The sequence below is a fragment of the Melopsittacus undulatus genome, chromosome 9, assembly GCF_012275295.1.
Source record: "Melopsittacus undulatus isolate bMelUnd1 chromosome 9, bMelUnd1.mat.Z, whole genome shotgun sequence".
NCBI classification, from domain to species: Eukaryota; Metazoa; Chordata; class Aves; order Psittaciformes; family Psittaculidae; genus Melopsittacus; species Melopsittacus undulatus.
Genome location: NC_047535.1, coordinates 11,905,423 through 11,928,611, shown reverse-complemented (window position 1 = coordinate 11,928,611; position 23,189 = coordinate 11,905,423). Strand labels below are relative to the sequence as shown.

Sequence of the window (23,189 nt, the reverse complement as noted above, 5' to 3'; positions counted from 1 at the left end):
TCAGACTGCAGGGTACTTGCAGCTGCCCACTGCTGCGGGAGAAGAGACGAGGACACCGCGCGTCCTTCGAGATAAGGATAAGGATGTGTCATGTTTTCTGCTCGCAGCGGAGCAGAGCGTGGACCCAGCGTGACTGCCCCTTGCCTGAGAGCAGTGTGGACGGAGAAAGAAAGCACAACATGGATGTAATCGCGTGCAAAACCAAATGCTTCAACACAGAAGGCTCGGGGGTCTCTCATGGGCTTTGCTGTTCCGCTGCAGGAACCGGCTGTGACAAAAGAAGGAAAATCTCCCGTGTCCGGGATCTGCATCGGGGTTTTCTCCTGAACCCGAAGCTGATGGAGCCCAGGGTCCCTGCCCGGCTGCTCTGGCACTGTTCCCAGACGGCCATCAGCCCTGTGGAGTGGGCTGACCCCGCACCGTGCCTGCCCCAGGGGCAGTCGCTGTCTTTGGATGCACGGGGCTCATCCTGCGGTGCTGGGAAGGACGTTTCGGGCTTGCACAAGGCTTGTCACTGGGTGCTCCGGGCAGGAACCGGAGGGGCTGTGCGGCAGCGCTGCCTCTGCTGAGCTGCTCCCACAGCCTCTGAGCCGCCCCTGTCGGTGTGTGGAGGGGAGCGCGGGGAGGGTGGCCGGGGCACGGGAAGGGCCGTGGCTATTCCGGCTGGGACATCACAGGCACCACGGCGGCCGGGTGAGGGCCGACGGGTGGCGGTGCCACAGCGGGGGCACTGGGGGGACCACGGCTGCAGCCCCCGGGCGCTGCGCACTGCGGCCATGCCCCCAGGCCTGGGCTCGCCCACTGCCCCCGGGGGGGGGCAGGGACACTCGCTCCCCTCTGCCGGCGGAACGGTGCGCTACCCCGCCACGCTCGTGGCCGTTTCCATGGGGACGTAGAGACGCCTGCCAGCGAAGGAAAACGACGGCGCTCATTGGCTCTCACTGCGGGGGAAGGCGGGGCAGGCGGAGGCACTGGCCAATCCGAAGGCCGTCTGCCCCCCCGGCCCGCCCCAGCGGGTTAAGGCGGTGGCCGTGACTTCCGGCGCGGCGGTCGCTGGCGGAAGCGGCGGCGCGGACATGGCGTCGGGCGGTTCCCGCTCCCCGTCCCCAGCCGGACGCGTGCCCCCGCCCTTCCCCGAGCCCCGCGGCTCCAGCGGCGGTGACGGCGGTGACGCGCCGGGGGCGGCCGACAGCGACTCGGAGGGAGAGGACATCTTCACCGGCACCGTGAGTGCGCGCAGGGGGAACGGGGGCTTCCCGGGGGCAGGCCCGGCCTGGGGCGGCTGTGAGGGGGAGGTTCCAGCGCCGGGCCCTGCAGGGCGGCCCATGGACTGCAGGCAGCGGCGAGGGTCTGCCGAGCTTGCTTAAAAGAAGGGGAAAGCTCTCTGAACCTCCCCAGAGTGAAGGGGGGGTGGGGGGTGTCGGTCGGTGTCTGAGTTCTTGCTCCCGACGGGAGGCCCGGATCTCCTCCCTCCCCAGAGCACCTCAGGCGCCCTGGCTCGCAGGGGCTGTGGGACTGCGAAAGGGTTCCTGCCAGGCTGCTTCCCCCCGTTATAAACCTCTTAGAGCATGCCTGTCCTGCACAGCCCAAGTACCCTGAAGGAGCCCTTCGGGGTCAAGATGGCTCTGCACGGCGCTGGGGGAAGTTCCCTGCTTCTTGGTGCCCAGCTGGGTCAGTGTTGAGTGCCTCCCAGGCAGGCTTCCTCGCTGGTGTTTTGCTGCAGCTTAGGAGCTTTGCTGGGCAGTTTGTGAGGCTTCACAGCCCTGTCTGCCTTTCCCGGGCATCAGTGCTTGGCCCCTCAACATTCAGAGGGTGCTGGTGTGGCTGATGTGGTGTTTGCTGCCCTCAGTTTGGTTTTGGGTGATGAACCCTTCCCTGCAGTGAGGGTGAGAGGACTGGGGGCTTCTGATGTCCCTTGCTCATAGTGAAGAGCCTGTCAATACCTTGGTGAACTCTCTTGCCTTGTGCTGGCACAGCTGAGGTTCTAGGAAGGGTTGGTGATACTGGTTCAGTGAAGCAGATTGCTCTGTTGTATGAATTCCCTGATGAAGGTGGAGGTGTGAATGGTGAAAGGTTTCAGCACCTTTGCTTTCTGTTGCCTCCTGTGCACGAACCAATATTGTTGAAGGCTGTTGGCATTAACCCATACCAGCTGCACCAGCATTTGCTCCAGTCAGTGACCAGCAGACAGGAGGGGATTTCAAACGCAGGCTGGTGCTTTCCCAAGCTGAATCCCTCCCAGCCAGCTGCTCTGCAGCCAGAAGCTCTGCAGCCTGAGGCAGGTCACATTGTCCCCTGCAAGGGCTGACACTGAGCTTCTGCCGGCCTCACCCAGGTTCTGTCCAGCCCACTCCTGCCAGCAGGGCCTGAGGTGGTGGCTCTGGCAGGAAGCTCTCCAGACACCTGCCTGGTGCTGCTCTGGCCCCTGTGAGCTGTGCTCATGCAGGAGCAGGGCACAAGGCAGATCTGGGTAGATTCTGCCCTGTGTGAGAGGATAAAGCTCTCACATTGGTCTGGGCAAAGCAAAGCAATGCAGCAGTGAGAATACCATGGAAAAGTGCAGCCCAGGCCTTGCAATAGAAAGAAGCTGCTATGTCTGGCTGGTATGGTCTCGAACTTCTTAGGACCTTTCTTTGTTGAAGACCTGGAAGATGTAGTAGGTCTTGCTGCTTTGCAGCCTCTGCAGATGAGTGCCAGCTGCCACAGGCTTTCATGCAAATAAAGTGTTCCTCTCCTGAAGCTGGAGTCTGTTGAGCTAAAGCAGCTTATCTGGTGTTTAGTATTGTTGAAGCAACTGTTATAACTAAGACTTGGCTCTCCTGTGCGACCTGGTGGCCTTGCTTGTCTATCTGCCCTTGAGCGTTAGCAAAACACTGTGGGAAGCAGGGGGCTGGTGAGGCCCATGCACATGGCTGGCAGTGTCCAGGTGGCTTGGCAGTGTTAGCCCTTGTACAGTAGCTAGCAAAGAGGTGTTTGGATTAGGCACAAGTGCTGAGCTGGACCTCATCTGTCTTGTTGATGAAGACTGTATCCATGTATGACTACAGTCTTTTCCAGGGATGCCCTCAAGGGTCAGCTCCCCGAGCCCTATGGTGTAAGCATCAGGCTGTTGCTGCAGGACCTAGTGAATTTCTGCCTGCACATGTGGTGGCTGGGGTGTGCTAAATCAACCCTTGGGGATGGCAGGGGGAGCCTTGTGGGCTGAGCTGGAAGGGGCTGTGGCTCTTTTGTAGTGGCAGATGGAGTAGGAACAGTGTGGTGCATTCATAGGCCTAGGAGCTAAACTTAAGGCAAGCTGAGAAGCTGTCATGATAGAAAAGCAGACAGCTTGTGTCTGCATGTGGGAGCTGCAGAGTCATTAGGTAAACTTCAGAGCCCACCCCACCTTGTCCATGGGGAGTGGGTTTTTTTTTACCATCTTGAAGAGCTGTAGAAGCAGAGGATCTGAATGAGACCTACAGAGGTCACTGGTGGTAGTAGCTCTCTTGTTGGCTTGGCCACTGGCTGGAAGAGGTCCCTGTGGTGGTAGCACTCTTACTGGCTTGGGTGCCCTGAAGGTGCGCGGGGATGTGTCTGGGTGCTGTGTTTGACATGGGTGTCTCTGCTCCCCACTCTGTCACTAGCAGATGTAGCTCATGTCCCAGCTTTCTTCTGGAAAATACCCTAAAATATAGGAGTACTCACCATCTAATGGCACTGGTGTTTTATGTACTCGAAGACTCAAACCCACTGCTTTATTCCTTTGGGAGAAGTGGGAACTGATGCTTCCTTGCAGAAGGAAGTACCAAAGGAGCCTGTTGGTTTGGAGTCACTGCTGATAGTGCTCTATTTACTGGCTGTCAAAGACCTGCTCTGTTCTCTGCAGAGACATTTGAGAACAGCTCTTGCTGCCTGGTTCTTGCTTGTCTGCCTCCAAACCGAGGGAGGATTTGTGATGCTGGCTGCCGTAGTGCTTGCTGCAGAAATAGTTCTACTTTCTGGTGTGGTGGACTGGTTGGTGTTGAGTGCAGTTTCACCTTGTTCCCATGCCTGCTCCCAGTAGCCAGGATGCCCCCCCCCAGTGAAGCTATGTGCCAAGGGGCTGTTTGCTGTGGCAGGATCAGCTGTGTGGTAAGTCCTGGCCCTGGGGCTCAGGGCGGGCTTGTCCTGGACAAGCTGTACAAGGGGAGCATGAGCTTTGGATTGCAAAGTGTGATGTGCAAAACTTGGTTGCAAAATACAGAGAGCCATGCTGGGCTTTGGTCCAGCTGTGAGTGGTGGTGTAGGAGATGTTCTGACTCCAGGGCAGTGGAGTATGTGAGCTCCATTGCACCACATGGAAGAGGGCTGCTCCATTAAAGTAGGCCAGAACCAGCCCTCTGGGCAAGGGCAGCTCTGCTCATGGTAGTGGTTGAGCTGCCACACAAGTTAAGCTGCTGACAAGGCTCCTGTGGTCCCCAGTGTGTTGCCTTTGCCTCTGCTGCCAGTGATTGATGGCTTGGCTTTCCCCAAGGGAAGGGATCTCCTGCTGGCAGTATGCTCTGTTCACTGTGGTTTAGCTCAGAGGCTCCTTAGTGCTGCCCACCTGCCTTGAAGTGACGTTAGTGCTGCTGTGCAAGTCACTACCTGCAAGTGGCATGGCCGGCTGTGTTGTGGATGTTCTGAACAGGAGCACCCTGGTGTACTCAGCTGCCTGCTGCTCCTGACGCCTGTAGTGGAAGGACTGGGGCTGTGGCTCTCTGCCTGTGGGCTGGCATGTCCCAGTGACCTGGCACGTCCTAGTGACCTGCTGGCTGCTCCTGCTCTGCTCAGCATTGGAGAGAAACTGGCTCTGAAGTTTGATGTGACACTTGGCATCCTTAATGGCAGGGATGCCTCAGTGCAGCCTTGCTGGCAGAGACCATGGATGGAAGGGAAGCAGTCTGTGATGTCCTCCCACTCTGCTCACACAGTAGTGACCCTGTGTGGCAGTGGCTAGGAAGGTGAGCTGTTTGCTCCTCCAGCCTCCATTCCTCCGTGTAAATATCCTCTTGTCTATGTGCTTTTAATTCTGATCTAGAGCAAGCCAGCAGCTCCGAAAAGGGAATCTCTTCTCCCTGTGAGCAGCACTTCCAAAGAGAATGGGGTTCGTGTAGAGCAAGATGATCAGGACTTGTTTGCAGGTGAGTCTGTATCTACTGGGTGTTTGATGGGGCTTTCTGAACTGTAAACCTGGGGCGATCTGCTTTTAGGTCTGGTATGCGGGTCATGGATATTTCTGGGCTATCTCAGGTCCTTATCTCCAGCTTGTGTTCCAGCCTATTCTGGAAGCATTGAGCTCTGGTGGTATTTTTGGGAAGGTTGAAGTAGCCTTTTCCAGGTCTCTGGCATAATCATGCAGCTGGATAACTGTTTTGAAGCTGAAGAGGATTAAAAATGGGATTTGATTTAGTTTTGTTGCCTAAGCTGTAAGGTGGTGAGTGTCTGTCAGAGTTAAAAGGCTTTTGTTCTCCACCTTCTCCTCCCTCCATGCAGGTGGAGGAAGCATCTTCAGTAGAGACATGGCTGTTCCCAAGTAACAGGAAACATAACACCCCTCAGCAGGGGAAAACAAGGAGGGTCATCAGACTGTCCCCATGCCTGGCATGGTGGGACACTTCCAGCAGGGAGGTCAATTCTGGAGACACTTGCTAACAGGTGGAAGGTTATACTTCCTGTGGGTGGGGAAATGTCCTGGGAAGGAGCCAACCTTCCATGCTGGCCTATGTGCCATGTAGGAGCCAGCTTGGCTTTAGCTGTTAGAGTGTGCAGCAACTCTAGCACACAGTAAGAAGGTGATGCCTGCCTCATTCTAGAATAAGTTTATTGCATTAGCTTAATGTTCTCCAGCAGGATTGACCAGATACTGGAATGGAGATGCACTAAGTTACGCTTTTCCCAGTGCTTGCAGGTGGCATCCCTATGGATTTTTTTTTTTCTGTATAAGGCTGTTGTTACTCCCTAGATCCCATGTATGTCTCCGAGATACCAAAATTACCTTTTCAGAACTCCAAAGTAGAGAGGCTGACCCTCGCAAATTTCTCCTGACCACAGATGCCACTGTAGAGTTGTCTCTAGACAGCACGCAAAACAACCAGAAGGAACTGGCCAAAGCATCCAATCCTGTCCCCTCATTAGAAGTAGCTGCAAGCTCTTCTAGAAACCCTTCAAAGAGCTATGAGGAGGTAAGAATTGCTCTGAGCTTTCCAACTTGCCCAGCTGGTTTCAGACTGTAATTGGCAGGAACCTGTCTGTTTACTTACTTGTCAACATGCATCTTAAATGATGCAATCAATGTAATTGCCATATTGGATGCGCTGGCTTGCTTCTTGGGCCATCAGCCTGGGACTAATACTGCTGAAGTGGGGTTCAGATCAGGCTGATGGCATTGTTGTTCATGTGGTGGTGCAGAACTGCTTCGAGAGCTCACATAGCAAGTGCCTGCTCTGGTCCTGAGGGTCTGAGCAATGACTCTGACCTCTAGCACACTGTATTGTTAAAGATGGGGAAAGTGGTTTAGCAACTCTTGTACATGTTTTTGAAAGAGAGTCTCCTGGGTGACATGAGAGTACAGGGTCCCTAAGCAGAACTTGTAATCTGGTTGCCAAGCCCAGTTAATCAGGTGGTGCTTGGCCTAAATCTGTTTGTTTTTTTTTTTAATGTAGAGAGACTTAAACTATTTTGGAGATGAGGAAATTGCTCCTTTTCTGCCCCAAACTCATGAAATTGGACTCTGCAGTGCCATCAGTAGTGTCTCAGGTTGGCTTCAGACTGGTTTAAGTGCAGGGTATGATGAAAAGGCCAGTTCAGCCTTGGACTGCCTGTTGCTATTGTGACTCTCCATCCCCCTGTGCCTACACAGTACAACTTCTGCATAGGTTCAGTATCTGATGCTGTTTCAAGTGAGAACTGAAATCATGATGTAAAAGAGCTTAAAGGGAACTCTCTTGCACAAAGCTCAGGCTGGACTCTGGAGTTTCACTTTGGGGCTGAGCAATTTGTACATCAGTCTGTGCAGATGGTGATGTAGTAAAACAAATCCAGTTTGGGATCCTTGAAATATGTAGCTTGGACACAAGTGAGAAGCTCTGGGACTTTATAGAGTGGTCTTAGCCAGACAGAAAAGCCAAAGACGTCTTTGTAGCGTGACAAGCTCACTGTAATGTATGGGACTTCATGGTTTAGGGTGGTTTGAAGCTTGACTTTCCAGTTTTAACTTGCTGTCTTTCTGTATTTACTCCAAACAGCTGGAAGAAGAGGAACAGGAGGACAAATTTGAGCTGACTGTAGGAGTGAGTGACCCAGAGAAAGTTGGTGAGTTAATGTGCTGTACTGCTGCACGGTGAAGCACAGTTAGAGAAGCCAAGCTTGGCAGTAGGACCAAATGCAGCTGTTGCATCCACATGCCACAGCTCCAGCTTTCGAGCTGTCTCTGCAAGTGCAAACTTGATCCTGGAGCAGCTTCTCCAAGGCTTCTTCCAACACCTAGAAGAAATGAAGCTACACAAAGCAAGCAAATGCTCCTGAAACCAGGGGCAGGTTCCGGAAAGACAAGGAACCAAAAGGCAGGGAGTTTTTGGGAGGGTGAAACATGATGCTTGCAGTAGCAGAGCTTCGTGTCTGGAACTGTGGTGACCAACTTGACTTGACCTCCAGGCAGCACTGTCCTGTGTCCAGCTGGCAAGGGGGAAGCAAAATTGCCTTCACCTAAATTCCTAAATTACTATGTGCTCTGGCATCTTCCCTAGCAGCTGTGCTTGCCAGGGAAGTAGCTCTGGCTTCAAACTGAGATGCAAGAGGGTTTCTCTCTGAAAGTGGGGGTCAGAGGAATCTGACCAGCTATGTGGCAGTCCCTGGGGTGCAGAGAACCGAAGGTAACATCTGATCACAGCCAGTGGAGCGGCCTCACAAGTGGCAGTTTGCTCTCACTCCATCTTGTGATCTCTGGAACTGAGAGGTACACTGACTTGTAAATCAGAGCTATCCTAGGGGCAGCAGCAGACCTCTGAGAGTGCCCTGCAGCTGAACTACCAGGTAAACAAGGGGATTTCTGTGTTAGCTGCAGGAAACTGCGTGTGATGTTTCAGAATCCAGCCACATGCAGCCAGGGGCTGCCTGAACCTGCACCTTCTCAATAGGCCGCTTCATGTGCTGCACAGCCACCAAATTGTTGCGTGCTGAGCAGATGTGTAGAGTCAGCCCAAACGCTGTCAGCGTAACAAGTCCCCAATTGTCAGTGTTGGCTGCCTTAGGAAGGAAAAGGAGGGCTCAGCAGTTGGGGTGGGGAAATGCCTAGTGGGCAGGAGTCCAGGTCCTGCAGTGAGATGCTGCCTGTGTGAGGATTCAGGGCTCTATCAGGCTGAAGATCAGAACCACTGAGACAGGCAAAAGCCAGGAGACTGCAGGAGCCTTGTGCTTTGCATTCAGATGATGTTGATCTTGTGATACTGATGCCTTGTTCCTGTTTTCCACAGGGGATGGTATGAATGCCTACGTAGCCTACAAAGTGTCAACACAGGTATGTCTAATTCCTGGCACCTGACATGGGTGCCTTTATTTTCCCAAGGCAGCCAGACTGTCTGTTCTTAGGCAAGCCAGTGGTGACCTAAATAGATGGGAGGTCTGAGCACCTTGTTACATGGATTCGGGAGTTGTAATCCACCTCTGCAGATCAAAGGATGAGCCTAGCTGAGAAACAGGGTTTGAATCTATTTGAAAGGAGACTGTTTTTTACAGCTAGTTACCTTTTTGCCATCCTGGCTGATACCAATGTTCAGCACGGGGAGTGAGCGTCAGGAATGACATCTGTTAGGGAGAGCCCCAGATGTTGGGGCTGTTGCTAAAAGTTCAGTGGTGATGGTAGTGTCAGATTAAGCCAACCTGAACTCAGCTCTCACTGAAGAGCTGCTGCTGCTTTATTTCAGGACCTGCTGTCTTGGGCTAGTCACAAGAAATGGAGCCTTCTGCAGCTGCTGCCCTACTTAGAGCTTTGAGGTGCTGCTCTGAGCTCTGCAAAAGGTTGCTCCTAGTGTCTGTACAGCAGCTGCTGGACTACAGGCATCCTGTGGTCTGAAGCTGATGGTGTGTGAGCGGGATTTGTTAGTCTCTGGTCCTGCTCTCTAAACAGTCAAAAGCCACTGGTGGCCGCTGTAGTCTTAAGGTGAGCAAGTGTGACATGACAGCAGGCTCTATTCCTGTGTGGAGCAGGGATGATGGGATTAGGTAATGGGCAGGGCTCACCCAGCAGCCTGTAACTGCAGTAACAGCTGCTCTATTGTTTAGTGGCATTAATACTGCTGCTTGGGCCAAGGAGAACTGCTAGGAGGTAAGCTGCTGAAAACCTAGGCTGAAGTTTGCTCTCTTCATTGCTCATATCTTGCAGAGCTCAAGCTGTCCTACTTCATTGCCAGAAGTGACAGCAGGTAGAGCTAGCAAGGCTGTGCATGCAGGGCCAGCTTCCCTGGGTGAGTCTGACCCGAGTCCCATCTCTTCCCCCAGACGAGCATGCCAATGTTCAGGAGCAAGCAGTTCTCAGTGAAAAGGAGGTTCAGTGACTTCCTGGGTCTCTATGAGAAGCTGTCTGAGAAGCATGCCCAGAATGGGTTCATCGTTCCTCCGCCGCCTGAGAAAAGTCTCATAGGTGAGTGGTGGAGCTGGTCCTTCCAATGGTGAGCTTTGTGCCTGAAGGCAGATCTGCCTGCAGTCTCAAAGCTGAGAGCGAAGTTGCACTGCAGCCATAGGAAGCAGCTTTGGAAAATAATCTGACTTCTGTGGTATGGACAGAACTCTGGTTCCATACTTGGAGCTCTGAGCTTAAAGCCTCGTTTGGGTTTGCAGGTACCTTCGCACCTGCTTGATGCAGAGTAAAGCCTTCTGCTCTGTGCTGTCTACTTGGGTGCAGATGTAACCTTTCCAGTCTCTCCTGGCATTGCTTTGCCTCTCCCGCATGTCTGCTTCTGCTAGGTGTTAGGTATAAAGAGATTTCAGGTATCCAAGTAGCTCTTGCTCGTGCAAGGTCTAATTCCTCTTGTAAAATGCCTCTCCTGCTGTCACCCTGATAGCCTGTACCTTGTGACAAACCATGCTATGTTCTGTGTCAAGTGTGAAGCAGCTCAGTAATTTGTGTCTTCCTTCTGTGCTAGGAATGACCAAAGTGAAAGTTGGGAAGGAAGATTCCTCCTCTGCAGAGTTCCTTGAGAAAAGACGGGCTGCTCTAGAGAGGTACAGACCCTAACAGCTTTTCCCTCCTGCCTGAACGAGCAAGGGACCTCTGAAAGGTCAGACTGGCTGCACATTCCCCCTACATGAGAAAAGCTTCTAGGCTTGGGGCAGATTGGAGGCTGTTGAAGAGTTGCAGCTGCAGAGAGTTGCTTTGACTCTGTAAAAGAATCTCCTGCTTCAAAAGCCTCTGCTGGTGTTTGGTCTAAATCTGGCCAAACTCCACTGGCAAGGCAGGGAGCAAACTGAGCTGTCTCAGGAGCCCAAAAATGTGAAGTAATTTTACAAACAGTGCAGAGCAGGTGAGAAACAACTTGATCTCTAGCTTGCACCCCAATTATACAGCTGCAAGTGGCCTTCGCTCTGTGTTGCCTGTTGTAGTTAGTAGTGGGGTGCTGATCCCTTCCAGCTGCAGCCTCTGAAAGATCTGTTCAAGCTGTTAAAGATGTAAGGCTGGATCTTGATCACTTGGCAGATCCAGTAACTTGCTCACTATAGGAACTATTAATCAAAGGTCTTGCAGGCTGGTCCTACTGAAATCCACAGGGAGGTAGGACTCCTGGTGAGTGAAGGAGAGCAGCTCCCAGACTGCTGTTGCAGATCGAACAAGCAGTATGTTGTGGCTCATTGTGATGGCTCGGAGGCAGGTTTGTTACCACCAAAGCGACTCTTGGTATGTTCCTCTGCACAGGTACCTCCGGAGGGTGGTCAGCCACCCAACAATGCTGCAGGACCCAGATGTCCGGGAGTTCTTGGAAAAGGAGGAGGTCAGTAGTGAGGAATAATGTAGCTCCAAGTATCTTGGAAGTGCAGAAGACACCAGTACGCAACCAGTCAATGAGGCATGATGCTTCAAAGCTCAGTGAGAAGCAGCCAAACTGTAAGAGCTCTTAACCGGTGACAGTGGTAACAGATGTGGTGGGTTGACCCTGACTGGATGGCATGTGCCCACCAAAGTTGCTGTCACTCCCCTCCTCAGCTGGACAGGGGAGAGAATGTATAAAGGCTGGTGGGCTGAGCTGAGGACAGGGAGATCACTCAACATGGGCAAAACATATCCAACTTTGTGAAAATGAATTTATTGCCAATCAAATTGGAGCAGGATAATGAGCAGTAAAACCAGATCTTAAAACACCTTCCCCCCATCCCTCCCTTCTTCCCAGGCTTAACTTTATTCCTGAATTCTCTTTCCCCCCCCCCCCCAGAATGGTGCAGGGGAACGGAGAATAGGGGTTGTGATCAGTTTGTCGCATGTTGTCACTGCTGCCCCTTCCTCCCCAGGGAAGGACTCCTCACACTCTTCCCCCACTTGAGTGTGGGGTCCTTCCTACAGGAGATGGGCCTCCATGAGCTTCTGCCTGACCTTGGTGTCTGCAGAGTTCTGACAGATTCTCACTCCTCTCTGGCTGCAGTTTCTGTTGCAGAGCAACTTTTCCACCTTAACTATATTATCATGCACTGCCACTGTCACTAATGGCTTGGCCTTGACCAGTGTTGGGTCTGTCTTGGACCTGTTGGCATTTGCTCTATTGGACATGGGGGAAGCTACCAGCAGCTTCTCACAGAAGCCACCCCTGCAGCCCCCTGCTACCAAACCCCTGCCACGCAATGTGAATACAACAGAAATTCCTTCTGTGTGGGTGCTTGTCGGAGCACTGCACACTCACAAAGAGCTCCAGCCTCATTTGCATCCATTGTGGTGGGGGTTTGTGTTGAGAGCACAGGTGGTCTTTGCTCTCTGAAACCCATGAGAGCAGTGTAGCCTGCTCTTTGGAGATGAGGGGCCTCCTGATGCTCGGATGTTGTGGGAGAGCTGGCTTCCTACTGAAACGTGGCTGGTGTGGTCCCTGCTCCTCAGTGGGAAGCGTGACCATGCCCATCTGCATGCCTGATGTGGAGAAGTCATTCTTCAAGAGGTTAAGCCTTGGGGGAGCCTTGGCCTGAGTGGCTGCAGCACTAATGCTGTGCCAGGGCTCTGGTGTAGGAGCAGGCATCATGGAAACACCTCACTTTGCTGCTGGGCAACTTCAGCTCTCCTTGGAAAGTAGTTGTAGTTGCTGTAGAGTATTTTGCAGCTCTGCTATGTGCCTGTGTGCCTGTGGCAGCTCTGGCAGCCCTCAGTTCAATAGTGTGGCTGGTTCCTACAGATCTGTGTTCAGCCAAGCAGAACAGGCAGATCCCACGTACAGTGTAACATTTAGGAGCTCCTCATCTGTTTGGAAACTACTCCAATCCCATTATTGGGAATGTTGTGTGGGCTTTGCCACTGCTGAGGCAGTGTCTGGCTGATCCTTTGCAGGAGCTGTGTGCAGAGAAGCCCTGTCTGTCAAGGGACCCACAAGGGAGAATTAAGTGGTGGCTGCTGTCTAAGCTGTTTCTGTCTCCTGGCAAAGCAAACTATTTCTGTTTCTTTATAGCTACCAAGAGCAGTGGGCACCCAGGCCCTGAGTGGAGCAGGAATACTGAAGATGTTCAACAAAGCTACAGATGCTGTCAGTAAAATGACCATCAAGATGAATGAATCGGACATAGTAAGTGTTAGAACACCTCTGGGCTGTCCTTGTCCTCGCTCTGGAGCTGGGTGCCAGAGCAAGCTTTGGGTGGGAGATGCCAGAAAGCCCCACAGTGGTGCCATATGTGGGAATCAGCTCTTGGATTCGTTTCAGTGGTTTGAGGAGAAGCTGCAGGAGGTGGAATGTGAGGACCAGCGGCTCCGGAAGCTGCACGCTGTCGTGGAGACACTGGTGAACCACAGGAAAGGTGATGAGCTGGGGGCTGCTTGAGCTGAAGCTTGGTCTGTAGCAGTTAAACCTGACCTGCACGGGTGTGCAGGTGTTCCAGGAGGCACTTCTGAGGAGATACCACAGAGCTTCCTTATTAAGAACTCCCTGTCTCTTCATCATGGGAGACAAGTAGAACAGTAATCCCACCTCTTCTGCCCAGCCCTACCAGTTTTGGGTGTTGGTGTTGGAGTGAGTGTCCTACTGGATGAGGCTGCTGTAGCAAACCTGAGCAGAGCTGATGTTACGACCAATTCCAAGCTGTCCTCTGCCAGGGAGCGGGAATGTTTTTCTTCCCCTGCATATTTTGGCTGACTTTTGCAAAGCTCTGCCTTGTCCTCCCACTCTGCTGCTTCCCTTCTCCTCCCTGGCTGAGTTTCCCATGCTGCAGGAGCTGCCGGCTCTGCCCGAGATGATGCTGGCTCTTCCAGCCCACATCTGGGGCTACAGCAGAGCAACTGCTAGGGCTGACCTCTAGGCTGGGGCTTGGCTTGCAGAGCACCTGGGGAAGCAAGGCCCCTTGGTTGACTCTTGTTTCCTTCACTAGAGCTAGCATTGAACACAGCCCAGTTTGCAAAGAGCCTGGCCATGCTGGGGAGCTCAGAGGACAACACAGCCCTGTCCCGGGCACTGTCCCAGCTGGCTGAGGTGGAAGAGAAGATTGAGCAGCTGCACCACGAACAGGCTAACAATGACTTCTTCCTCCTGGCTGAGCTCCTGGGAGACTACATCCGCCTGCTTTCGGTTGTAAGGGTGAGCACTCCTTTGGGGCAAGCCCTAGGCTCTGCTGCTGGTCCTGACCTTAGGCTCAGGTGTGCCAGAGGGCAGCTGGTCTTCTAAATTCAAGCACAGAGCATGCAATGCTTCTGACCTATCCCGGCAGAGGAAAACTTGCTGCTTGTCCAGCTGTGGATGTGTTGGAGTGGTTAGATTGGAAAAGTGGGGTAGGTGAGGCCTTACTGTGCTGCTGCTCTCCAGGGGAAGTTGTGCAGCAAGTTCATGGCTTGCCGGTGGCCTCAACCCTTCTGGAGGTGAAAACTCTGGCTACTGGAGAGGGTCTGATAACCTGTGATTGGGGTGTTGCAAATACATTTGCTGGGTAAGAGTTTGAGTCTTTGAGCCTGCAGCCTGCCTGGTGTGCTGGGAGCTGAAAGAAACAGGTCCCAAGTGAGCTGGAGGCTGACTCCTTCCTGCCTCAAACATGTCCTGCCTCTGTGCAGGTGTCTCCAGAGGCTGCAGAGGCCAGAATGCAGCCTCGTGAGCAGGCACAAGCCTCTTTAGTCTGCCAGTGTGTACTGGGAGGTGTGGTGGGTGCTCCAGAGCAGGACCAAGATCTCCCGTATGCTGGAGGTGTAAGGCTGGGATGTTCTCGTAAGGAGCCCTCAGACTTTACCTGCCTCGTGGCTGCTCTGTTCTTCTGACCAGGCTATTGGGACACTGGGACACTGCTTTTGCTTTTCTGTCTCTTCCCCACAATCTGGCTGGATGCATTCAGACACTTAATGGGGTTTTCCTTGCTTGGACTCATGATTTGCAGGACTGCTTAAGATCATCTGGCCTCCTGATGGGTGTCTGTGAGCTGCTGCTAGAGACCCAGTGGGGAGGGTGGGGGGGTAGAGGCAGCCCCTCACTGCCCCACTCTTCATGGCAGGACTGAAGTGGGCCTCCAGCAGAGCCTGGGGATGTGCCAGACATTGTGCTTGGGGTGCTGCCAGCTCATGGGTGGCCTCAGGTCTGTCCGGGCTTGCACTGGACCCTGCATGTGGCTGGAGCTCTTCAGTGGCTCCTGCCAAACCTTCAAGCTGGTGGGCAAACCCCTGTGTGGGGAGAGGCCCCAAAGCTGTTCCTGAGGCACAAGTTGCACCTTGTAGAGCAGTGCATGTTCTGGCTCGGGCTGAGTTACGCAGAGGAGAGCCCAGGACCTCACTTGATGCAGCAGAGCAGAGCTCAGTCTCTGCTCCTTCCTTGTAGGGAGCTTTTGACCAGCGCATGAAGACCTGGCAGCGGTGGCAGGATGCTCAGACCATGCTGCAGAAGAAGAGGGAGATGGAGGCCAGGCTGCTGTGGGCCAACAAACCCGACAAGCTGCAGCAGGCCAAGGATGAGATCACAGAGGTAGGGACTGGGGTGTGCTGTGTCTCTGCTCAACTCCTTCCCTCTGTGATCTGCCCCAGAGCTGAAGGGATGGGTGTCTCTTGCCAAGTGTGCAGCAAGAGATAAGCCAGCCTTGAGCAAGCCCTGCGGGAAGCCTCAGGAGGGGCTGCTTGTGTCCCACCTCCTGTGGTTTGCTCACTGCAAGCCAGTGAGCAGCTTGCTGTGAGGGTGAGGACCAGGAATGCTGAGCTTCCCTCTGGCAGAGCCTATCTCACAGTCATTAGTATGGAGCTGCTTAGAGGGGGCAGTGAGAGGTCCCCTGCCCTGCAGACAGCTGCATGCTTCCTCTCTCTGCAGTGGGAGTCTCGTGTCACACAGTACGAAAGGGACTTTGAACGGATTTCTGCCGTCATCCGCAAGGAAGTGATACGGTTTGAGGTAGGTTTGGCCCCGCTCTCAGCCTGCAGCCATCCAGCTGCCTGGCCTTGGTGTCCCTTGGCTGGGAACACGAGCCAAGGGTCACTGGACTCCTGACCCTGCTCCCAGCGCAGCAGTTGGCAGTGTCTGTAAACCTGGACACGTCCCTGTTGGGGCATTGCTGCTCCAGCAGAGCTGGTGGCTTTTGGCCATGGGGAGGTTTCTCTGTGAGAAGCATATCCTTTGAAATGAAGGTGGGTACACATCAGCCATGAGGCTGTGACCGGAGTAGAGCTTCATGCTCAGCATCTCAGGCTCTTGTGCTGGTCTCTGTGGTGCCTTAGGAGGAACAGGGAAACCCTGGTGGTTTCTCCTTCCCCCTCAGAAGCTGGAGGGGTTTGTTTAGTGATGCATTCAGCCTTGCACTGACTCCTTGTGCCTTTCTCTTGCAGAAAGAGAAATCCAAGGACTTCAGAAACCACGTCACGAAATACCTTGAGACGTTACTAAACTCTCAGCAGCAGGTGAGTGGGTTTTATCTCTTGAAGCTCAGCTCAGTGTGACCCCCACTGTGGGTGCCTCCTGTCCGTGGGCGAGGGGAGGGATGAGCCCCCATGGGTGGGAGCAGGGGCAGATACAAGCCTTGCACCCCCCTGGATGCCATGGGAGGGACTGTGCCCTGTGGAGGGCCTTCTATACCCCACCCCCCGGTGCTTCTCAGCTCTCTCTGGGCTTGAGCTATGCTGGCAAAACCCCGCAGGCTCCTGACTCTGGTGTCTCTCCTCTTGCAGCTGGTGAAGTACTGGGAAGCCTTCCTCCCCGAGGCCAAGGCCATTTCCTAACAGGAGCACAAGAGCAAGCCTGGGATTTGCCTTTTTTTGGTTGTGTTTTTTTTTATATACACTATACCTCTTCCTCTTTCACACGTGCACAAATCCTCGTTCCACACTCTGGAGCTGGTAGAGGTTTAACCCCTGGACAAGCAGCTTGCAAGCCAGTAACTCTTCTAACTGTATATTTTTCATTTAGCAACATATATTTTCTTACTGAAGAGAATCCAGTTTCCTGCTTTAAGACCGGACCTGCAGCAGGGGCGGAACATTCTATGTGAAATGTATATTTTTCAGGCTGGGTTAGGACCTAATGGTTATCTTATCCTGCAGTGCTGTTAACTTCTGTAATAAAACTTCTATCAGGGCACACCGGCTCCGGGTGCTTGGGGCCGGGCGCGGTAACGGTGCCGCGGGAGGCTCCAGCCGTGTTGTGACGGGGCCGCGGGTGACCTTGGGCGCTGCCCGGCTCCTGCTGCGGCTTTGGCCCCGCCGCTGCCGGGGCTGTTTTTAGGTCTGAGCTCAGCGGGGCTGCTCCGGGGCTCTGCGGGGTGGGGGCCGGGGCCGGGGGGGGGCCTGGCCCCGAGCGGCAGCTGTGAGGCTGTGGGGGCTGCTCCGGCTCCTTCCCACTCCCCAGCGCGGCTTTCCCAGACCGATGCCCCTTCTGCTGCCGCCGGCTCCTGCCGACTTCCCGCTTTCCTTTCCCCTTGCTCCGGTAGCGCCAGGGCCCCGCGGCGCCGCCAGGCTCCGGCTGCCCCCGCTCCCCGCAGGGGTCGGAGCTGGGCTGGGTGCGGGAGCCCCCCGTGCCCCCGGGCGGGGCCATGATCGCCGTGTCCATCCCCGCGGCGGAGGCGCAGGCGGCAGCGCGCAGCCCCGACAGGGCGCACACGGTGAGGGGCGCCCGCGGGCTATGGGGGGGGGGGGGGAGGCTGGAGAGGGAGTTCCCACCTGCTCGGGGGGTTGTTGGGGGTCAGAGGTCCCCAAGTGTCCCCAGAGGTGCCCCGGGAGGGGGTCCCTGCAGAAGGGGCACAGAACCTTCGCCGTTGGCAGGTGGGGGAGCCCTGGTCCGTGGTCCCCGCTAGCCCCCATGGGGGGGGTTGTCCCGGGATGCCCCCCCGCCTCAGGGGTTGGAGGTCCTCAAGTGTCCCCGGGGGTCCCTGCCCTCTAAGGAGGCGCCCAGTACCTTGGGACTGGGGCTGTTCCTCTACCGGGGGCTCCCTGTGTGCCTCAGTGTCACCACTGCTATTGGGGTGTGCAGCGGCAGCAGGGGCCGTTCCTCTGCCTTTGAAAGGGGGGTCCCTGCCCCGGGGTCTCCTCTGGCCTCAGGGGGTTTGTGCGTAAGGGGGGGATCCCTTTCTGTGGCCGGGTACCCCTACCTGCCCCACGGGGAGGCTGTGCCGTGTCCCTCTGCCCCGCGGGGCCACAGGGGGGCAAGTGCCCCCAGAGCAGTTTCTACCCCTGAAGTTTCTGGGGTTCCCCTCTGGCCGCAGGTGGGGGTCACCGGCTGTGCCCGTGAGGCCTCGGAGAGAGGGGGTGCCCTGTCCCGGGGAGACCCCTGCCTGGGGACCCTCTGGCTCTGAAGGGGGAGATGCCCCTGGCCAAGGGGATCCCTGGGTGCTCCTGCCTGTCCCCAGGGGTTGGAGGTCCCCAGATACCTCCCTTCCTCCCCTGCAGGCTGTGGGGGGTCCCTCTTGGGGAGGTGGGAACACCCCACTTGTCCCAGGGGCTGGAGAACCGGGGCAGGGGGACAGTGTGTGGATGTCCCTCGGGGTTCTGCCCTGGGGGCTGGAGCCCACCTCCCCTCAAGATAAAAGTTGTCCCTGTCCTGTGAGTCCCCTCTGGCCTCAAGGGAGGTTGGGGGGGTCCCCACCTGCCCTGCGAGCCCTAAGGGTGTCTCTGCATGGGGGGCCTGGGGGTCGTGTCCTGCTGAGGTCTCCCTGGCAGGTGTTGTTGTGTGTCTTGGCCTGGGGGTCCCGATCGCACATTGGGGTGAAGGTCGCTGTGTGTCCCCAGGGGTCCCTGCCTGGGGTGTCCCCCCTACAGGGGGTACAGGGTCACTTTGGGGACGTGGGGATGTGGATGGGGTTGCAGGGCCATGACTGACCCCAGGGGGTCCTGACCTGTCCTGGGAAGGGTGGGTTGTCCCCCTCTGCCCCAGGGTTGAGGTGCCCTGTGTCCCCTCACTGGTGTCCCTGCATGCCCCAAGGGGGTTGAAGGTTCCTGTTTGTCTCTGGGGTCTCACTGCCCTGGCAGGGGGGATGGCCACAGCTAACAGAAGGGCTGGAGGTTTCTGCCCCTCCTCTGGGGGGTCCATCTGCTCCTGGGGTCTGCATTGGGCCCAGGGGATCCCTGCCTACCCCAGAAGTTAGGGGCTGCCTGTCCTGGACAGTGGGGACGGTGGAGGTTCCCAAGAGTGTGTGTGAGTTGGAGGCCCCTGACTCCCCTTGGAGGACAGTGAGGATGATGGGGTTATATATATAACAGAGATGTCTTACAGAATCATAGACTCATAGAATAGTTAGGGTTGGAAAGGACCTTAAGATCATCCAGCTCCAACCCCCCTGCCATGGGCAGGGACACCTCATACTAAACCATATCACCCAAGGCTTCATCCAGCCTGGTCTTGAACACTGCCAGGGATGGAGCATTCACCTCCCTGGGCAACCCATTCCAGTGCCTCACCACCCTAACAGTAAAGTATTCTTCCTTATATCCAATCTAAACCTCTGCTGTTTAAGTTTCAACCTGTTACCCCTTGTCCTGTCACTACAGTCCCTAATGAATAGTTCCCTAATGAAAGTCTTCACTTTCTCTTCTTAATCTTAAAATTACTCTTCAAGTAACTTTAATTTCCCATACCAAATGGAGATGAGAATAATGGGGATGCTGAGGATGATGATGAGGATGATTGATGAAGATGAAGGGGATGATTGATGAAGATGAAGGGGATGATGGGTTGAGGATGAGGCTGATGGGGGTGAGGATGCTGAGGAAGGCTGTCCCTCACCGCAGGTGTTCCGGGTGGAGGTGCTGTGCAATGGCCGGCGGCACACGGTTGTGAAGCGCTACAGTGAGTTCCAGGCTCTGCACAAGCGGGTGAGACCCCAGCAGGGACACGGGCAGGGGACACGAGGACACCCGCTCCCCAGGCAGGGAGGAGCAGCCCCATCCATGCTGCTGCCATGATGTGCCCCCACCCCATGCTCTGCCCTAGATCAAGAAGACCTGCAAGGTCCCTGACTTCCCCCCACGCCATGTCCCCAACTGGATGCCCAAAGTGCTGGAGCAGCGCCGGCAGGGCCTGGAGCTTTACATCCAGGTGCGGTGCCAGCCGAGGGTGGCTTTGGGGTGTGCTGGGTTCTGTCGGGTGCTGACCCTGGGTGCACATCAGGGTGTCCTGTACCACAACAAGGAGCTGCCCCAGGACGTGCTGGACTTCCTGAAGCTGCGGTGCTGCCAGCAGGACCCCAAGGCCAGCAGCTCCCTGTGAGTAGCCAGGCAGCACCCGGAGCTGTTAGGCTCTGCGGGCAGCTGGGTTAGCCCAGGATGGGGCTGGGATCATCCCCTCACCCGTGTGAAGTGCTCCAAGAGCCGGGGTTGGGGCTGCTGGGACAGGCAGGCAGAAGCCGGACAGGTTGCTGGGAGCTGATGTCCCCTCTCCCACAGCAGTGCCAGCCGCCTGCCTTCCCAGCGCCCTGTTGTTGGCTTCTGCACCGATCCCTATGCGCAGCCTCCAGGCACCCGTAAGGAGCAGGTCCCAAAACCTCCCGGGGAAACGGCACTTTTGGGTCCCCAGAATGTGTTTTCCCTTTTCCAGAGCTGGCAGCAACTCAGCTCCAGCTCCTGCTTTTCCCTGCAGAGCTGTTCCCTGACACCATCCTCAGTGGGGTGCTGCAGGGCCTCTACCTCCCTCCAAGAAGCACCCCCAGCCAGGCAGTGCCCTGAGCATCCACCCTGCACCCAGCGCTGCAGGGGTGAGTGCCCTGGCAGCAGCAGCATCCCCACTACAGGAATAACTCCTTCCTGCTGTGCTGGGGCAAGAAAGCAGGATGCGAGAAGCCAAGGAGCACAGTGGGAGCCACAGCTGACCACCCACCCCCATCCAATGTGCCTTCATTGGGACCGCTGCCTTCTGCTCCAGTGATTTGGGTTGGGGTAGGAGCCTTTGGACCCTGAATAGCACTGGGAAAACCCCGTGTCACATAAGCAATAAATCACTTGTGGGTGACTGGCAAAAGATGGCTGCGCTCTGTGATTCCAGCAAACCAAACCCAGGACCAACTCCTCAGCTTAGTGAACCTGGAAGAAGGGGGTGGTGGTTGGGGCTGCCCTCAGCTGTGGGACTGAGTGAGCTGCAGCCCTCCAGGAGCAGGAGATGCAGCGCTTTAAAAAACACATTGGTCACATTTATTGGTGCATGTGCTTCTTACAAAAGTGAGGGCAGGAGCCAGGGACCGGCCTGCCCGCCGCAGGCTGAAAGGAACCAGGGCACGGGGGCTCTGCCCCTGCTCACCCGCCCAGGACCACGGGGAACACACGAGGGGGAGCAGGGCAGCCCCAGGCCGCAGCCCTTCGCGCTGGGCCTCTCGCCGCGCCGGAGAGCCAGGACTGCGCGTTACTCTTTGGCGATGGCGAACGGCTTCTCCACCTCGATGGTGCCGCAGTCAGCGATGGTGACGTCCTTCAGGGGCTTGTCCCGGCTGTCTGTCTTAGTGCTCTCCACCTTCCTCACCACATCCTGGGGAAAGCAGAGGCATGAGAACAGCATAGAGCCTGGTCAGTGCAATCCCCATCATGCAAGGCAGCTCCCAGCCATGTCACAGTGCTCTGCTCCCAGCCAGCATCAGCATGGTCCTGCTCTCCCCCTGGGAATCAGTCACCCCTCTAGCACCCATCACCCTCTAGCACCCATCACCCTCTAGCACCCATCACCCCTTACCATGCCCTCCAGCACTTTGCCAAACACCACGTGCTTGCCATCCAGCCACGGCGTCTTCACAGTGGTGATAAAGAACTGGGACCCATTGGTGTCCTTGCCGGCGTTGGCCATGCTCACCCAACCAGGGCCGTAGTGCTTCAGCTTGAAGTTCTCATCGGGGAAGCGGTCCCCGTAGATACTTTTACCTAAGGGAGCAGGGAACAAAACAGGCCACGCTGCTCTGACCTGTGTCAGGACACAGGTGATGATGGTGGCTCTGTCCACAGCCCGCGTGGGTGAATGAGCACATCCAGAGGGGGAATCAGTACGACCACCGCAGGGAGCCACACTCTGAGCTCTGCTTTAGGCCAGGTCTATTCCACCGCTGTGCCCACCCGTTCCCACCGGGGCATCACCCTCCAGTTCCGCAGTGGGGTTCCAGGCAGCGGTGGGATCCCGGGGCTGGCGTGGGCCCAGTTACCTCCAGTGCCGTCCCCGCGGGTGAAGTCTCCCCCCTGGATCATGAAGTCCTTGATCACGCGGTGGAACTTGCTGCCCTTGAACCCGAACCCTTTCTGGAGGTGGGGGGGAGGAGGAAGGGGCGTGAGGGGCCGGTGGGGCCGGAGCCCCCTGCCCCCGGGCGCTGCCGCGGCCCCGCCTCGCAGTGCGGCCTCACCTCTCCCGTGGCCAGCGCCACGAAGTTCTCCACCGTCTTGGGCACGGTCTTGCCGAAGAGGCCGATGACGACGCGTCCTGCATCCTCCTCCCCGATCCGCAGGTCGAAGAACACCTTGGAGCGGGGACGGATGTCGGTGAGAGCGGCACCACCGGAGCCAGCCCGACCCACGGGCCTGACCCGCACCCCCCGCCCAGCGCCTCAGGCCCGCGCCCCGGTTCCCCGTTCCCCCGACCTTGGCCGTGACCTTGGGTCCCTTCTTGCGCTCATCGGCACGGGACGCGGCGGGCAGCAGCAGCAGGAGCGCGGCGCCCAGCGCCGCCGCCGCCACCAGCACCTTCATCCTGCGCCGCTCGCAGCCCAGCCACAGCGCCCGCCGCGCCGCCTGCATCCGGCCCCGCCCGCCGCGCACCCCCGCCCCTCCGCGCAGTGGTACGGGCCGTGCCGAGAGCCCCCTCCCGCCCCGCGGCAGCCGCCCGGGCGCGACCAACGGCGAGGGGAGATAGGGGGGGGTGAGGAGGAGGGGCCGCGCGCCCCTTCCGGCCGGGCGGGGGCGGGGCCGGAGCCAGCAGCCGGGCGGGTGCCACGTTGCGGCTCGCGCGGCGCGAGGGACGGCGCTGATTGGCCCTGGCGGGGGAGGGGCGGGGCCGCCATAGCGCGGGGCTGAGGGAGTTTAAAGCCCATCCAGTTCCATCCCCTGCCACAGGCAGGGACACCTTCCACTAGAGCAGCTTGCTCCAAGCCCCTGTGTCCAACCTGGCCTTGAACACTGCCAGGGATGGGGCAGCCACAGCTTCTCTGGGCACCCTGGGCCAGTGCCTCAGCACCCTCACAGGGAACAGCTTCTGCCTAAGAGCTCATCTCAGTCTCCCCTGTTCTGGCAGGTTAAAGCCATTCCCCTTGGCCTGTCCCTACAGGCCCTTGTCCCAAGCCCCTCTCCAGGTTTCCTGCAGCCCCTTTAGGCACTGGAGCTGCTCTCAGGTCTCCCCTTCAGGATCCTTCTCTTGTCCAGGCTGCCCCAGCCCAGCTCTCTCAGCCTGGCTCCAGAGCAGAGCGGCTCCAGCATCAATTACATTTACATTATTACGTCTCTATTATGTTTAAGGCTGGGAAACAGGAGAAAACATGTCCCGACAAAGATCCCAGTGTGAAGCAGTGGCTAAGTGGGATCAGGAGCACTCACCAGTCATGCTGCAGGTGCTCTCCCTGTCCAGGTACAGTGAAAGCGGCCTTTAAAAGATGCTGGTTTTTGGCAGGGG

The 23,189-nt window shown here is 56.4% G+C and overlaps 3 protein-coding genes across 4 annotated transcripts; 2 read left to right on the top strand and 1 right to left on the bottom strand.

Annotated features, from left to right (window-relative positions):
- The first annotated feature begins 1,058 nt into the window (after nt 1–1,058).
- SNX1 (sorting nexin 1) lies at nt 1,059–16,706 on the top strand. 2 transcript variants are annotated; one of them, XM_034066152.1, is made up of 15 exons: nt 1,059–1,226; nt 5,039–5,141; nt 6,052–6,182; nt 7,245–7,311; nt 8,472–8,515; nt 9,496–9,637; nt 10,140–10,218; nt 10,907–10,982; nt 12,633–12,746; nt 12,882–12,975; nt 13,543–13,748; nt 14,967–15,110; nt 15,447–15,527; nt 15,959–16,030; nt 16,298–16,706. In XM_034066152.1, exons 1-15 carry the CDS (start codon nt 1,077–1,079, stop codon nt 16,346–16,348), a joined length of 1,554 nt encoding a protein of 517 aa, XP_033922043.1. In that variant the 5' UTR covers nt 1,059–1,076; the 3' UTR covers nt 16,349–16,706. The 2 variants fall into 2 exon arrangements, with proteins under 2 accessions (XP_033922043.1, XP_033922042.1); XM_034066151.1 differs by having other exon boundaries at nt 12,864–12,975.
- A 428-nt stretch (nt 16,707–17,134) lies between these two features.
- On the top strand, nt 17,135–20,281 carry SNX22 (sorting nexin 22). The gene is made up of 6 exons (XM_034066158.1): nt 17,135–17,226; nt 19,349–19,432; nt 19,551–19,655; nt 19,728–19,822; nt 20,003–20,079; nt 20,196–20,281. Exons 1-6 carry the CDS (start codon nt 17,158–17,160, stop codon nt 20,279–20,281), a joined length of 516 nt encoding a protein of 171 aa, XP_033922049.1. The 5' UTR covers nt 17,135–17,157.
- A 439-nt stretch (nt 20,282–20,720) lies between these two features.
- On the bottom strand, nt 20,721–22,344 carry PPIB (peptidylprolyl isomerase B). The gene is made up of 5 exons (XM_005142500.4): nt 22,166–22,344; nt 21,931–22,044; nt 21,736–21,829; nt 21,276–21,460; nt 20,721–21,074 (listed from the first exon to the last, which is right to left on the bottom strand). Exons 1-5 carry the CDS (start codon nt 22,319–22,321, stop codon nt 20,952–20,954), a joined length of 672 nt encoding a protein of 223 aa, XP_005142557.1. The 5' UTR covers nt 22,322–22,344; the 3' UTR covers nt 20,721–20,951.
- Between the last annotated feature and the right edge of the window lie 845 nt (nt 22,345–23,189).

Bases quoted from the DNA above. Each gene is read 5' to 3' on its own strand.
- SNX1 (XM_034066151.1), top strand. From the start codon at position 1,077: ATGGCGTCGGGCGGTTCCCGCTCCCCGTCCCCAGCCGGACGCGTGCCC. The intron at 12,976-13,542 runs GTGATGAGCTGG...TTCCTTCACTAG, and splicing joins ACTGGTGAACCACAGGAAAG to AGCTAGCATTGAACACAGCC. The intron at 15,111-15,446 runs GTAGGGACTGGG...CTCTCTCTGCAG, and splicing joins CCAAGGATGAGATCACAGAG to TGGGAGTCTCGTGTCACACA.
- SNX22 (XM_034066158.1), top strand. From the start codon at position 17,158: ATGATCGCCGTGTCCATCCCCGCGGCGGAGGCGCAGGCGGCAGCGCGC. The intron at 17,227-19,348 runs GTGAGGGGCGCC...CCCTCACCGCAG, and splicing joins GCCCCGACAGGGCGCACACG to GTGTTCCGGGTGGAGGTGCT. The intron at 19,823-20,002 runs GTGAGTAGCCAG...CCTCTCCCACAG, and splicing joins CCCAAGGCCAGCAGCTCCCT to CAGTGCCAGCCGCCTGCCTT.
- PPIB (XM_005142500.4), bottom strand. From the start codon at position 22,321: ATGCAGGCGGCGCGGCGGGCGCTGTGGCTGGGCTGCGAGCGGCGCAGG. The intron at 22,045-22,165 runs GTCGGGGGAACG...CCCCGCTCCAAG, and splicing joins GACCCAAGGTCACGGCCAAG to GTGTTCTTCGACCTGCGGAT. The intron at 21,075-21,275 runs GTAAGGGGTGAT...TGCTTTCCCCAG, and splicing joins GCAAAGTGCTGGAGGGCATG to GATGTGGTGAGGAAGGTGGA.